Raw genomic sequence first — 16,846 nt, forward strand, 5'->3', positions numbered from 1 at the left:
AAATATATGTTACGTTATATGCCATTTCATCTATTCCGGCTGCTTTGTTTTTAAGTGGTATGAGGACAGCAGTGGTGTTCTGTTTGCACACTAAAACACCTGTGACTCCTAGTACTTTTTTCGGTGTTTCCACCAAGACATTCTACCAGATATGTTCTCCTTGAAATTCTCTATACATAGGTAACCAAGTTTAGAACAGCTACAAATGTTACCTTATCACTACAGCGTTGCCGACTTCTTTAATTGAATTCAGAAGTATTTTTTTGAGGAATGTTTTCTAATTTCATAGGCTAGGTGTTGGCGAACAACAGAAGTGGGCAGGCAAAACCACCCAGCACACTACAGAAGGACCTCACCTGCTTCCAGGTGTCAAGGTTTAACTGGCAAACACCGTGCAGCCAAAAAGCCCCTGGGGATACAATATGTGCAGACTTGCAATACTATTCTTGGCACAAAAAGGAATTGTAAAGATAAGGGTACCCCTGACACAATTTCCTAAATCAGGATATGTAAATTAATTGAAAAAAAAATTTAAGAAAGTAGAAAGTGATTTCTGGAACTGCCCTCTGCAATCAAGAAATACATGATATTTACACTTTTGTAATCCTATTTTCTATTACGCATCTTGAAGCTGTGCTGGGCATCATCCTCTCAGCATGTTCTTTTTAAATTGTACGGAAATTTAATGCACTCCATAATTAATATAAAATATAAATAAAAATATTTTTTCTACATTGAATTTGACAGGGTGTATTAATATTATATCGTGTATACGCTTTAGGTCAAAGAAATCACATTCTACTTTCCTAAAAATTTTTTTACAATTGATTCACAAAAAGGAATTGTACTGGAACCTGGGTTTGCTTTAAAAGCAATTTTAGAAGCAGTTCTACCTGTCAAAAAATAATATATATATATATCAATTTAAAACTTTTATCTGTGAAATAGGAAATGCTTCTCCTGGGGAATGGTTGGCCCACATTAAGTTGCTACAGAAGAAATGCATAATTTCTATATTAAAGACATGCATGCTGAATCTCACTCTAGGGTGACTTTCATCATTGAATGAAAGAAGGTATAAATATATGGCTGGCATTTTGTAGAACATCTGCTTGTAATAAATGTTCCTAGCTTTAGCTGGACTAAGATAAGATAAATACTTAATGATATAAAAAACTATACAGAGGGTTTTAACGCATTAGCTTGAAAGGTTCCTACAAAAATGTGTTGGTTAGATGAAATGTAAATTTTGTAGTGCCCTTGATTATTACATAGATGATACTGATTGCTTTTGGGGCCACCTTAAAAATACCAGTAGTACATGATATTTAAGATTAGCATTTGGTGCTATGTTAAACTTTCCAAAAGTTGCCAAAAAAAGTTATCTTAATCCACTACACACAGACTTCCATCTGAAAATTCTAAGCAGTTTTTTTCTAACATTTTCTAAATTTGTAGAAGCTGAAGGGGTTTGTTGGCAACCAAAACTAATACAAACGGCTCTCCTAATAAAGATACCCTCTATGACTGTTGTGTTTTCCAAACTCTAACTCCACACAACAACGACCTATGGGGCAGCTACAGTGCTGAGCTAGGGACAGCTTGAGTCACACAACCCTAGAGGCCTGGAAACCAAGTGTGAGGCTATTTTTTCCTGTCTAAACATTTAGAAGCAGCAGGACTGGGTCTAGAAATTCAGCTTTCTTCTACCATGTAGCTCAAGTGAGCTGATTGGGTGAATTGTAAAAGCTTTAGTTGCACACATACACAGACTCCATTTCAGGATCAACCGCGAAACAGGAGTCCTGTAGGTCATGTGGCAAAATAGGCCCAGATCCACCTTTTTTGTGTTGATTCATCAGAAATCTCTGCATCCGCACAACCATATCAACCCAAGACCTATGTCTACAGATCGGTGTAGACCTGGCACAATGTATTTGTAGGAAGACTGGTCCACACCAGGTGATTGCAAGCTTACAGACAGCCATGTTCTTGCTTGCTTTCTTTTGGTTGACACTCCCGCCTTGAGGATTCTCTTAATTATATATTGCAGGCTTGACGCAGCCTCACTCGGAGTCCCTCGAGTTCTTGCGAGTGAGGACACGCCGCGTCTCTCGCTCGCTTTTAGTTAGTTTGGTTTTGATTGGCAGCCTGGCACCATGCTCCTCTATCAGCTTGTTTCTAACTGATGACCTGGCGCAATGGTCTTCTGCCAGCTTGGACTGCCTGGAGATGTCGCCACTCTCATCAGTCACGTGGTCATTCGGATCAAAGCCCGGATGCTGGCGGATGCTATGCTGCCTGGCCTCAGACCGTTGTCGGTGAGGAGGCACGTGCTTTTTGGGATGCAGGAAGAGGGCCGGGTCCGGCATGGAGTCGAGTTCATCACAGCTGCTCAGCATCTCTCTTTGGGGAGAGTCTCTAAGCATTCCCTTGGAAAAGTAGCATTCAGCGGCATGTCTCCGTGAGTGGGACTTGTGGGTACGCTTTTTTGGTTTACATTCAGTAGGGAGCTGCCCTGGGCATGTCTTATCTGGGGGCCGGTCCAGCGGCTTTGTGTTGGGGCGGGGGCCGTGCAACTTCTGCTTGCTGGAGTGAAGCTGGAAGGAGAGGTATGCGGCGGCCTCTGTCTGCTTCTGCACCTCAGTGTTCAGAATGGTCACCCGGTGGCTCCGCCTCTTCAATTCATCCAGGAACTTCCGCTCCTTGTCCTTCAAGTCTGACCTTAGAGCCACCACCAGGGCCTCTCTGTGCCAAAGTTCCCGTCGCAGCTCCGAGTTGGTCTTCTCTTTATCCTCCAGTCGGGTTTCCATCATCCTGCATTTCTCCTCCATCTGCTGTTCGATGCCATCTACGGGAAAAAAACAGGGACAAAATTAATGCTTTGATAGTGAATACATATGAGGCATGTATAGCTGACCAGTCTTAATCCAAGGAATGGCTCAGAAGCAGAAAGGAATATAAAAAATTCCAGGTTATAGTTGACCCATTTGACCAGCGATGACTAGCCTATACTATACATATAGCCATACATATTCTCATGCTGAAATCAATGTTGATTAAGAGTAAATGGTATCAAATTAATAATTAGAAAGACAGTAAAGAGTTATCCTGAATCAGAGTGGGAAAATATATCACCATGTGTACAACTTCAACTACCTTAATGCACTGGGATTTGAAATAATGGTTGGGTTGACATGTTTCAGCCTGGAAGTGAACTCAGTGAACAAACCCATCCACATAAATCATGTTAAGGCCTACAGTTAAAGGGTTTCTGCCCCCTGCTCCTGACGAAGGCCACAGACCATTATGGGCTATTCCAGGCCGAAACATGGTGACCTGACCACTAGGTGCTATGTACTATCCATATAACACTGTCTTCTTTTTAGTCATACAGTAGCCTAATTCTCTTCCCCGAATAAAGAATGACCTATAGGATAGAATGTAATTGTAACTCACTCTCCACTTTCCACATCCAGACAGTCCCCTAGTAATGGAGGTCTATATGTCACCCGGAAAATGGGACACTCGAGTGACAGAGCCTATGATGAATCCACCCAATTACTGTGACAGCATGGTTGAGGGTCTCCATTACAACATTCTTGAGACTCAGGCATTGAGACTGTTGTGGTTCATTCTTACCTCTCTTTTGATAAAAGTTGTCTACTGAACTTTGACATACTTAACAAACGGCAGCACACTGAAATGAGTTTACAAGCAGATCAGTAATGTTTTGCAAACATATAAACAACTGAAGAGGGGGATGTAAAATGTGAGGGCCAGTTTAATCTTTTTTTCAATGGAACATCAAGGTTACAAAAACTTAGACAAAACTTTAACTTGCCTCACTTACAGTTAGTGATGGTATCATAAAAATGTATGAGGGAACTACTGTTACCCTTTTTCCGTATTATGAAGGACCTGGTGTGAGTATATCCACCAGATCTCTCCGGTCGGAAAATCTTGGCCTGGCAATTGTACCTCCTATTAAGAAAGTCAGAATAGGTGGACGTTCTTTTAAATATCTCGCCCCCACATTATGGAACTCCCTTCCCGTTGATCTCCGCCACACTCCCAATTTGTTTGCCTTCAGAAAGGCCTTGAAAACCTGGCTTTTTCATTAGTAACTCTGCTTTGTTTCTGTTGTCCTCTCCTTCTTTCAGTAATGGGTCAGAAAGCGCCGGGACACTCCTTGGAGTAGCCGTGCGCTATATAAGTCACCCATTAACATTAACATTAACACATTAACATATCTATGGGTGCTACCATAGAATTCAATACTATATCTATGTGTGACATCTAGTTCATTACTGCATGGATTGTAAACATAAAACTGACAATCAGTGTGTCACCTGCAGGTGAAAAGACGCCAAGATCAATTCAGTAAAGCCTGAAAGACCTGTGCGAAGAGAGAAAGCAACAGCTTTTTATATGGTGAAATATAATTCCATATTTTTTAAATTAAAAAATATCTACTTTTAATAAATTTACATTCACGGTGCACGTCAAACAAAAAACCTAAATATGTTTGAAGTCGACATCATAGTGAGTCGAAAGTGATGCATGTTAAATGTCAAAGTTATTACTGTGCAAAAAATGAGAGCCCGAGGTTCGATTTTTATTGGAAACAAAGAGGCCAAAAAGAAAAAGGCTTTTTGGATGGGCCACCAGTTCATAATTGCGATTCTGTTGGAGTTTAGTAGGTGTTTCAACCCTGTTGCCCTAATGGGCGGGTTATTACAAGGAAACCGCTTGAGAATGCCACTGTAAGAAAGAAATTAACTCTAAACAGTGCACTTTATTCATGCGAACACAAGGGTGCCCAAAAGGATATCATGAGAAACATGTCAAAAGCTGTGGATAGAAATAGATGAAAGACGTCAGTTGAGCCTTCCACACCTAGGGGTCTATTAGAATGGCGGTCGGATGGCCGCCGCCAGGCTGGTGGTAGCAGCCGCCGGACTGGTGGCAGACATCTTCCAGCCATCGAAACCCTGAAAACCGCCGGTCTGATTAGCATTGCGGTCGTGACCGCAGCGGTGTGATTTTCCACCCGCCACTCTTCCGCCGGTTGCAGTCCGCCCGCTTGCCTGGCGTGCGGCGCTGGACCACTACAATTGTGGTGAATAGGGGCCAAGCACCGCCGGCACGATTATGATGCTGGTGGTAGCCAGCCTTCAGCGGCAGTGGGACTGCCATGGAAAGGCATGCGGAGATTGTCTCTGGGGGTCCCCAAATGTGTTGGGGCGGGTGTGGGTGCACTGGGGGAGGGTACCCATGGTACCCCCTACATGTCCCTGTACCAGGTTGCAGGCACTGTCCAGTGTCTGCCACACAGTGCAGGGACATGCAGGACATGCTTTTTTAGACCTCGCGGCGGTGTTGCTGGCAGCAGCAACCGCCACAATGTTAACTGCCAGAATCTCCCCGCCGCGGTCGGGTTTTGACTGCGGAGCATACTAATTGGACCAGCGGTTTTCCTGCGGTCCTAGCGGGCGGTGTTTTCCAGCTACCATGGCGGTTGGAGTGATTTTCCTACCGCCATCCTAATAGACCCCTTAGAGTCATTGCTGGCAGAAATGAATACGCTTTTGGTGCTCAAGTTTAGGTGAAAACCCAACTGGAAAGTATTTAGAAGGGCAGAAATGTGATTAAGCTTGGAAATAACATCAACTTGATTTACCTGGGCAAACACAGACCATGATGAGATGGAAGGACTGGTAGACGGTAAGGTAAAGGGTGGGTGCTCTAGTAATGATGAGTGTTTATCTGTGGAAAGAGAACTCAGACGTTGCATGACCTTGTTCTGAAAGAAGTAAGAAAGTTCAGAACAGACCTTCTACAAGGGGACTAAGGAAGTGGAAACCGCCTCAGGATGGGCCAGGGCAGAGAGTTGTATGAGAAGAGCTCTTAAGCGGGATTCTTTGATGATGCAATTTGCTCTTGATAGTGCTTAGAGGGATGCTCCTAGGCTATTCAGCACTAGACTGGCAGCTGGTACAGCACCAGCTAAGGCTTTCAGAATGCACTGCTGTGATTTTTTTTTCTTTAAACATGTTTTATTGACTTTTTGCAGTTACAGTGACATAGTGTAGCAAAGATCATTCTCACAAAATACATTTACTGGTATTGATCTCGGAGTGCATCAGTATTCATGCAGTTACTAGTCCAATATCATGTCACTATGGAGGTCTTTCTATAAAATAAAGCTGAATGTAACTGGGGGGTGAACTGGGGGGGTGATCTTGGGATGTCGGGTACAGATAGCAGATGAGATCTGGAGGCGGCAAGTGCTCCCGAGTCAATGCAGTGCAGTGAATCATCATGGGTGAGGGGGGGACCCGTGTTCGTGAGGCACCTTACCTGGCGCTGATGCCAGTAGGCTCGGAGGGTGTCCTTCGGAGGGGAGCTTGCTGTTGTATTTTTGGCTCGTCCAGGTGACTGGGTGGTGCGTGGTGTGTGAGGACTTCTCCTGGGTCGTCTTGTGTCAGTGGTTGCTTAAATCGATGTAGTAGGAGGGCCCAATCTATTGATATGGGGTGTTTACGCATTCCCTTTGCCTCTTCCCAGAATGCACTGCTGTGATAAGTACTAAATGCGGCCCAATAGTCAAGGGAAAGGAGAAACCTGATGTAATGTTAAGTAGTGCGGATGAACCTTTGCACCACCCCTAGCAGGCAAGAATGAACAACATTGTCCAAACCAGGACAGGTTACCAATAATGGCATCACGGCCAATAGGGAAATCTGGTTGTAATGTCTATGAAGCATGAATAGCACCTTTGACAAGCAAGCACGAGTAACAATAGTCCCCCTCGAAGGTCAGAGTAGAAGTGATAATAAATTCTGTTTAAATAACATTAATGTCTAGAAGGCAGGATTATCAACACAGACACGCGCACATGCACACAACACACACACGCACAAACACAAAGACCCCACCCCTTCTCCATCAGTAACTTTTTTTGCACAATTTCCTTCAAATTGCAATAAGTATTAGAGACCGTTCTACTGATCCGGGTTTTTACAGGCAGCAAAAAATTACAAGAATGACCCGCCCTCCTCTCAATTTTCATGACATGTTCAACTTTATTTTTCACTTCTACTCTTCATTCGCAGCTATTTTTTCATCCTGTCCCCTTCAAGTTGATTCTCAAATGTATATTGTTCTCTAGGACATTACATGCTATTGGATAGTTCTCTGACCAGCTCACACACACACTACCAACCCCGAATACCCAAAAAGCAGAAAAAATCTCCTTCACAATTCCCCTCTCCGATAATCGTGTTTTCCTGTTGCATGTGAAAAAAAACCTGGCTGCCATAAAATGGGCTTTTATCAAACTTGTTTTGGATTTGTTTTTTATAAAACCTTATTGTTGTGGGAGCTGTCAGGCTCTAGCCACTATTAAAATGAATTAGTCTTAAACAGCACACATTACCTCCTCGTCCTGTCTCCCGGTCCCATTCCTTATCAGTGAGCAGCTAGTCTGCTCCACAGAAATCTACAACCTAGCTGAGCTTTTTCGCACCTCCCCATATATGGCGCCACTCCCAGGCGACCATAAAGGGGGAAGTGCATCACTGCAACATCCTGTTCTTTTTTTTCTGCACTTCTCCCCCCTTTTTGCGCTTTTGCGCCGACAAGGCCATTTTCCGCCTGAGTCAGTTCTTTCTGCCTAAAGTGTTGTCTTCTTTTCACTGTCAGGAGGATATTGTTCTCCCGGTGTTTTTTCCGGATCCTGCCTCTCCTGTTCTGAGGGCTCTCCGCATTTACTTGGAGCGTACCTCTGGTTTCCGTAGTGTTGATTCCTTGTTTTTCACCTATGGCCTCTCGGTGCCTTCTTTGTCCACCTTGTCTCGTTGGGTCAAGGGTGCTGTGGTTTCTGCTTATGATTCTGCCCACTGTCCTCCCCCTTCTTCCGTTCAGGGTAGGTCGACCAGGGGTGTTTCCTCCTCCTGGGCCATGTTCAAGGGGACCTCCTTGAGGGACATTTGTAATGCTGCCACTTGGGCTGCTCCCCATACGTTTGTTTCCCATTATCGGCTTCAGTTGGGGATGGTGACCTCTGCTGCCTTTGGGGCTCATGTCCTATTGCGGTACATGGTTTTTAATGTGCACTGTTTTCTGTTGATTAAAATGGACCTGTTTTTTCTCGCACTTTTTGGCCTGTTTTTTCTTACAATCACCGTGTGCTTGGGTATGGGCTCACTGATAAGGAATGGGATGGGGAGACAGGACGAGGAGGTAATGCCCGGTTACTCACCGGTAATATCCATTACTCCGAGTCCTGGTCTCCCTGTCCCATTCCTGAGCCCTTCCCTCCCTCCCTGTCTTGGGTTTCTTTGGGTGATTGTCTGTTTTCGTTCTGGGTTTTCTTTGGTATTCTCAGGATGTTGCGGTGATGCACTTCCCCCTTTAAGGTCGCCTGGGAGTGACGCCATATTGGGGGAGGTGCGAAAAAGCTCAGCTAGGTTGTAGGTTTCTGTGGAGCAGACTAGCTGCTCACTGATAAGGAATGGGACGGGGAGACCAGGACGAGGAGTAATGGATATTACTGGTGAGTAACCGGGCATTACCATAGTAGACTCTGGCACTGAAGGGAACTACTTTGTGTGCGGAGTTGCTCTTGTGAAAGGAAATAATGTTGTCTCTCACAACGAAGTTAGCCAATGGCAGAAGTGAGCTGGCCCCCTTTCCCCATGCCGTAGAGGGAATAAGCAAACAGTAAATGACCCAACAACAGACCAAAGGACGAAGGATGACGATGGCTGGCTGAAAGCCACTATTATTAAGTTTATAATGTACATATACCTTTACTAAAATACAAAAATGCCAGACCTAATATGGATCAAGACCATTGCACGCATTTGACATCCATCTCATGTCCGCTCTATACACAAGGTCAAAGTAGGGTCCACCATCACAAGTCCACAGAGGTCCCACATTATAACATTAATTGAAGAAGCCAAAATGAAGGCTGCTCTCTCAAGGGGCGGAGCAATTATATCTTATGGGGACAAGCTGAACTATGAGACCCTAGGCCTATTATGGATGATAGGAAAAATGTTATATATAAAGTTGGAACCTTCAAATTACACGCTTGTGGCTTAATTGTTCGGCATCATGAACTTAATGTAACGTAGATTTGCAAACTAAACTGTGTTATGTTACAACATAACAAACTGTGATGAAGAGAGTTTCATGAAACACATTTGGCTTCAGATGTCTATGGCTGAATATCATTCAATTGAACATAAAAGTGAAACAATTAAATAAAATATGAGTGGATTGAATCAATGCTATTTAATCACTCAGATGACTTGGGGTTCTTTGAGCAATGCCTCCCCGTTTGAAGTAGCGCTGGGCGAAAGTACTCCTGAAAAGCCCTCACTTTTGTTTTACAATAATTGCAAAATGATTAAACTACGCACGGAAAAATAAATTGATCTTTTGTATGCTTTTACCCACACTTACAGTTACCTGGATCATATAGTCAGGCACAAGCTTAGGTATACACTGCAAATAATGAAATAATTCTAAACAAAACCTTTGAAAATGCAAATAAACAATGAAACTGCTGGTAACATGGCCCAGTCAGCCTTCCATCCTTCTACGGATGGTAAATTGAATAGATACATTGGGTTACAGTACCATGTGCTATGGACAGTATTTAGTGGCCGCATCAGTCTGATATAAAAACAAATTAGTACTATCATGCACAGGCATTAAACACACAATTTTTGGAGTATTATTTTTTTTAAAACATTTGTGTATAACAACACAACACCAAACAACTAATCGTAAGTCTGGCATTTTGTAAAATATATATATTGATATAGAGCCGACGTCATTGACTCATGTATTTGATTAAATTCATATTTGTTTCAAACTCCAATAAATAACTGTATAGTTTAATAAGGTGTTTTTATTGGTTGTAAGTTAAAAAATTCTTCTTTAAAGGAAATTTATTAAAATTACCTTTTTTTTATCAAACTAAATTTACGCAATATGACTGAGAGCAGAGCAGGCCTTCACATGCACTTGTCGGTGTTTTGCATATTTTGAGTCAGCCTAGGGCTGTGTACGTGGATGTTTTGCTGGTGATAATGGTGTGTGTTGCACAGATGACATTACCACTTAAGGCCCTGGGCACGGCTCCACTGGCCCGACGCGGGCTGCCAGGGTCATCGAGGAGGACGACAGACCAGAACAGATTTTGTTTTCTTCAAGAACCATTTGTATGTTGACTGCAAACATATTGAACAATAAGATCAAATCAAGCGACAACTAGAGATTTCCAGATCCCAGAAAGAAATATAAGCCACTTGTTGAAAGGGGCCAGATTGGATGACTGCTATAAACCTAGTCCTAGCATATCGGGGGCAGGAGTTTGAAGGTGGGTTTGGTTACATTCACATTCTTCTAGGGTGAGTCTCCGTATTGTCGACAATTGCTGCGTTCATCATTTTTTTAACTTAAAATTATTGGAATAGGTATTTTGCGCACTCTATTTTTGAAGGATATCAGGTTTGATATTAGAAGTCAGCCTATATTAGCCACCTGGAAGCTGCACTCTTTAGTTTTTATATCTATGGAACCATACCAATGCCAGAGGGCGCCCGGTCACAATTCATGCGACACGTTCACAGAACACTAGAGCAGTGGTTCTTAACCGTTTAACTTCTGTGAACTTCCATTTAATCATTAGTGGAATCAGGCGACCCCCACTGAGTCAATATTGGGATCCAGGGAACCCCACTGTGCCCATATAGGGATCCAGGGAACCCCACTGAGTCATTATTGGGATCCAGGGAACCCCGCTGAGTCATTATTGGGATCCAGGGAACCCCACTGAGTCATTATTGGGATCCAGGGAACCCCACTGAGTCAATATTGGGATCCAGGGAACCCCACTGTGCCCATATTGGGATCCAGGGAACTTCACTGAGTCATTATTGGGATCCAGGGAACCCCGCTGAGTCATTATTGGGATCCAGGGAACCCCACTGAGTCAATATTGGGATCCAGGGAACCCCGCTGAATCATTATTGGGATCCAGGGAACCCCACTGAGTCATTAATGGGATCCAGGGAACTCCACTGAGTCAATATCGGGATCCAGGGAACCCCCCTGTGCCCATATTGGGATCCAGGGAACCCCACTGAGTCATTATTGGGATCCAGGGAACCCCGCTGAGTCATTAATGGGATCCAGGGAACTCCACTGAGTCAATATCGGGATCCAGGGAACCCCCCTGTGCCCATATTGGGATCCAGGGAACCCCACTGAGTCATTATTGGGATCCAGGGAACCCCGCTGAGTCAATATTGGGATCCAGGGAACCCCACTGAGTCAATATTGGGATCCAGGGAACCCCACTGAGTCATTATTGGAATCCAGGGAACCCCACTGAGTCATTATTGGGATCCAGGGAACCCCGCTGAGTCAATATTGGGATCCAGGGAACCCCACTGAGTCAATATTGGGATCCAGGGAACCCCACTGAGTCATTATTGGAATCCAGGGAACCCCACTGAGTCATTATTGGGATCCAGGGAACCCCACTGAGTCATTATTGGAATCCAGGGAACCCCACTGAGTCATTATTGGGATCCAGGGAACCCCGCTGAGTCAATATTGGGATCCAGGGAACCCCACTGAGTCAATATTGGGATCCAGGGAACCCCACTGAGTCATTATTGGAATCCAGGGAACCCCACTGAGTCATTATTGGAATCCAGGGAACCCCACTGAGTCATTATTGGGATCCAGGGAACCCCACTGAGTCAATATTGGGATCCAGGGAACCCCACTGTGCCAATATTGGGATCCAGGGAACCCCACTGAGTCATTAGTGGAATCTGGGGACCCCCACTGAGCTAATATTGGGATCCAGGGAAACCCACTGAGTCATTATTGGGATCCGGTGACCCTCACTGAGTCAATATTGGGATCCAGGGAAACCCACTGAGTCATTATTGGGATCCGGTGACCCTCACTGAGTCATTATTGGGATCCGGTGACCCTCACTGAGTCAATATTGGGATCCGGAGACCCCCACTGAGTCATTAGTGGAATCCCGGCCTAAGCAATTTTGATGATTTGAACCTCAAAACAATACAAAAAATTGCAGAAAAAATACACAAATGCTGAAATATTTCATTTATTTCAGAACAAATTGCTAAAAAACTCAAAATGTTTGTTTTAATTGGCTCCAGCCTTTTTAAATTCAATTAGGGCCAGCTGCTGTCCTTACTATATTCTGTAGGATGAACCTCCCCTGCTTCCACAAAACTATTTGAGGATACTAACTTAATCGTTAGCATTCAATTTCAAATTCCTTCACGATTACAGAATCTTTTAACATTTTCTAATTTTACATTTGCTTCTTTATTTACTCCTGCTTTATTAATCTGTCAATATTATTTTATTTTCTAACTGCCGAGTACCTCCGAGTTACTTCCAGCGGTCCCCGGACCTCAGGTTCAGAAACACTGCAGAGAACAGCACTCACAGAGTATGCCAAGCAAGCACTAATGCTCATGCACAGTTCGTGGGCATATTTTCTGTGGAAAACACGGAATTCTTATCAGATTTTGGGAATGTGGGAAATAGAATGCGCATTTTTCATATTTTACAATTTCTGCCTGACCATTTTTTTTGTTTTTGTTTTCTATCTCTGCATAAATGTCCAGCCAGAGAAAAGGTGCAGCTGCGTTTGAAAAGACAGAGGCCTGGGGCCAGGGGAGAATGGTGCAGCCACAGTCACTTTGCTAGCTCTGATCGAGGTACATTTATTCCATCAGCTGAGCAGAGTTGCTGGCTGAGCTGTGGCTGCGGCAGATAAGCCCCTGCGTGCCTTTAGAGGCCTCTTGGGGCCATTGAGGGGCTGGGGAGAGATGCGTGTGAAGGCATCAGCTCGTGTCTTTAAGATGCGGAGAGCTAAGAGGAGGGGCCAAGCATCTAAATATGTCAATGTCTGCTTTGAAACATTCAGAAATCTTGAAAATGAAACTATTGTAGTAAGTGTACCTTGCTTAATTCGTTTTTTCATTACACTGAGAAACATTAGTTCACATTTTCACTGCCGAATCAGCACTTTTTTTTCAGTCTCCGCCTCAGATTATATCATTTTTTTTTCCACAGAAAAATACAAATATTTTTAGATCCTCACTTGCAGACGACTTGGACGACTGCTGTTAACACCTGCTGCTACAGAGGCAGAACACGCCAATCACCACATCAAATCAAATATCAAATAGGGATTTATAGAGCTCTGCTTGCCACCCGGGAGGGTTTCCAGGCGCTGAGAACCATGCTAAAAGGGAGGAATCAGTTGAATGGCCAGGTCTCAATCAATCAATCAATTATTTGTAGAGCGCACTACCTACCCGTGAGGGTCTCAAGGCACTGAGGGGAGGGGGGGTGCCGCTACTGCTCGAAGGTCTTGAGTGCTTTCCTGAATTCAAGCAGCGAGGAAGACGTGAAGGGAGAGGTCGTTCCAGGACTTCGCAGCGAGGTAGAAGAGGGACTGTCCTCCACTGTTCCTTTGGCGGATGCAGGGGTGCGCGCAAGGGATAGGGAGGCGGAGCACAAGTGTCTGGAAGGTAAGTGGAAGTTCACGCCGTGGTTGATATTAGCTGATCTTTGGTTGTTTAGGGCTTTGCAGGCATGGATCAGTATCTTGAATTGACCTCTCTTCTGGATGGGGAGCCAGTAGAGCTTCTTGAAATGGGGGAGGGGTCCACTTAGTGAGGTCAAGGATGACTCCAGCTGCTGAATTATGTATGGTCGGATATCTTTTCCGGAGGTTAGAGGTGATCCCTATGTAGAGTGTGTTGCAGTAGTCCAGCCAGCTGGTGATAAATGCTTTAGTAAAGGTTCATCTGGTGTTGACGAGGAGCCATTTGTAGATCTTGCGTAGCATGCAAAAGTTGAAGAAGCAGGAGGAGGAGACTGCGTTGATCTGGCTTTTCGTAGTGAGCATGCTGTCCAGAAAGATGCCAAGGTTGCATGCATGGTCTGTCGGCGTAGGAGAGGATCCTAGTTCAGGAGGCTACCAGGCGTCGCTCCACTATGAGAGGTGTTGTCCACAAAGATCAGCACTTCAGTTTGTCTGTGTTGAGCTTAGGCAGCTGTCTTTCATCCAGTTGGCGATGCTCTTTATGCATCTGTGGAAATTAGTCATCGTGGTGGAGGGGTCTTCTGATAGCGAGAGGATGAACTGGGTGTCCTCAGTGTAAGATATGATGTTTAGTCCATCGGTTCTGATGATGCCGGCCAAGGGGTCATGTAGGTGTTGAACATAATAGGCCAAATGAGGAGCCTTGAGGGACACCGCAGATGATGTTCTTTGGTTCCAAGGTGAAGGGAGGTAGGTGATCCATTTTAGGGGGTCTCCTTGGATTCCAATGTGATGAAGCATCTTGATAAGGGAGTGGTGGGAACCTGTGTTGAATGGTGCTGAGAGGTTCAGGAGGATCAGGGCCACCGTAACTCCCAGGTCCAGAAGGGTTATGATGCCGTCGGTGGCGGCAATTGGGGGTTTCGCTTGGAGTTGAATCCTGATTGGGAGGTGTCCAGAAGATTGTTCCTCTCCAGGTGTTGAATGAGTTGATGGCTTTTTTAAGACTTTGGCGGAAAGGTTGAGCAGGGAGATGGGATGGTAGTTCTTGAGTTCGCTGGGGTCGATGGAAGGTTTCTTGAGAAGGGTTTTGACTTCTGCGTGTTTCCATTCTTCAGGGAAGGTGGCAGGGGTGATGGATGCGTTGAAGATGAGGGTGAGCTCTTTACACGTCATCCACATCAGTGCGTGCTTGTATCTACAGTCTACATTCTCTCTATAGCACAGACAACTGCACTCATCTCAGGACAGTAACGTATCAAATATCTATTATTTGAGCTTTTCACCATCATACCCTTTGGAAGAAAGCCTCACACTTTTACTACCCTTAGAAGGTAGACAATATTCTTAGTTTGACCCGTAGCCTCCTGCCAACCCAAAAGAAGCTTTATTTAAGGCACTTAGATGTGGTTTAACAGCACAGCTGTCTGCAAAATCGTTTTTTACTAGAACCACATCTTTTTAGGTCTGGCTCAACAGAACAGGCCTATTTTTACTAGGACCTAATATTTTTAGGTCTGGCTTGACAGAACAGCTTTCCTGAAGGCCTATTTTTACTAGAACCACATCTTTTTAGGTCTGGCTTGACAGAACAGCTGCCCTGAAGGCCTATCTTTACTAGAACCACATCTTTTTAGGTCTGGCTTCACAGAACAGCTGTCCTGAAGGCCTATTTTTATTAGAACCACATCTTTTTAGGTCTGGCTTGACAGAACAGCTTTCCAGAAGGCCTATTTTTACTAGAACCACATCTTTTTAGGTCTGGCTTGACAGAACAGCTTTACTGAAGGCCTATTTTTACTAGAACCACATCTTTTTAGGTCTGGCTTGACAGAAAAGCTTTCCTGAAGGCCTATTTTTACTAGAACCACATATTTTTAAGTCTGGCATGACAGAACAGCTGTCCTCAAGGCCTATTTTTACTAGAACCACATCTTTTTAGGTCTGGCTTGACAGAACTGCTGTCTGCATGTCCTATTTGAATCAATAGTTCAATTGTTTAAAATATATATGGGCTTTGGTTCCACATAGGTGAGTAGTTCTCTCGCACTACATGCTGTTGGCAGTTTGGCGTATCACTTCACGTCCTAGGGGACGCTTGCGTCGCAATACACGAGTAACCTTTGTTTCATTTTCATTGCAACTGCCTTTTGGTAAATATTTTAGTCAGGACCCAGAACACAAGCCAGAACTATTGGCTGCCTGATACTTATTTTACAATATGGTCTCAACTTGTGCTTTATAACAACACTTTCAGGTATGTAAGTGCTATATATCTTTTCTACTGTATCGTTACGTGTTTCAAAGTGAAATGTGTTGCCTTATACATCTCTCCTTTCTCGCCTTTCTACAAGACAATACAAATGTAACCTTTTCCCTACCAGGGTTTTAATGCATCCCAGTGCTTTACATGGAAATGCAGAACTGCAGGTACTCACTATAAGTAGAGTACCTTTTAGCACATGAAAAGTGCTGCAACTCTTCAAGTAAATGTTCTGCAGCAGTACTGGAAGTGCAGGTTCTCTCCCTTACAAACTAAAGAAGTGCAGGTACTCACTATATGGAGTACCTGTCTGCACGTGAATATGCCAGTACTCACCCTTTAAATGTATTCCAGCAGTGCTGAATAATGCAACAGGTACTCTCCATTTCAAATTAAAGAAGTGCATGTACTCAGTACCGGAGAGCACCTGCCCATTTAAAGCACTGATGCGTCCCCGTGTCCACCTCTGCTTCTCTCTTGATGGCACCTCCGCTGCAGACAGTCCATGGCCGTTCTGATCTGGACTGGACCATGGGCTTCTTCCCATTTAAGTAAAGAAATATTCTATTTGATAAGTACAAAAAAGAGTAACTTTACTTACTGTCTATTAAATAGATTCCAACATTTGGATTTTGTCTCGTGGTGGGACTTGGGATGTCGGATCCGAAAGCTGACTCGGCCTTATATGATCAGCTGCACTCAAAAGCTGACATCCACTTGCGACAAACCAGACTCACATGTATAGCGCATGCAGGTCGCTAGGCGGCGCCACAGTACCGCACATCAGGAAGTAAGAACTGCAGTCAGAGAATCCTCTAACGATTAATAAAATCAAATAAGTGATGTTAAGATTGAAAATGACTAGATTTATGACTTATAGGCATTATTAAATGGGATCTCGATATCGTAAATTAATTTACTGCCGTAATATCGTGGATCAAGGCATGGATTAAAGT

The 16,846-nt window shown here is 44.1% G+C and overlaps 1 protein-coding gene across 1 annotated transcript in view; it reads right to left on the minus strand.

The window, feature by feature from the left end:
* Positions 1-1,095: 1,095 nt before the first annotated feature.
* The window catches only part of CCDC92B (coiled-coil domain containing 92B), a 178,970-nt gene continuing 163,219 nt past the window's right edge, over positions 1,096-16,846 (minus strand). Inside the window, exon 3 of the mRNA XM_086958470.1 lies at positions 1,096-2,851. Within this exon, the coding sequence (XP_086814596.1) occupies positions 2,067-2,851 (785 nt within the window). The 3' untranslated portion in view covers positions 1,096-2,066. The remainder of the gene's footprint in view (positions 2,852-16,846) is intronic.

The sequence above is a fragment of the Lissotriton vulgaris genome, chromosome 2_1 (genome assembly GCF_964263255.1).
Source record: "Lissotriton vulgaris chromosome 2_1, aLisVul1.2, whole genome shotgun sequence".
In the NCBI taxonomy this organism is placed as follows: Eukaryota; Metazoa; Chordata; class Amphibia; order Caudata; family Salamandridae; genus Lissotriton; species Lissotriton vulgaris.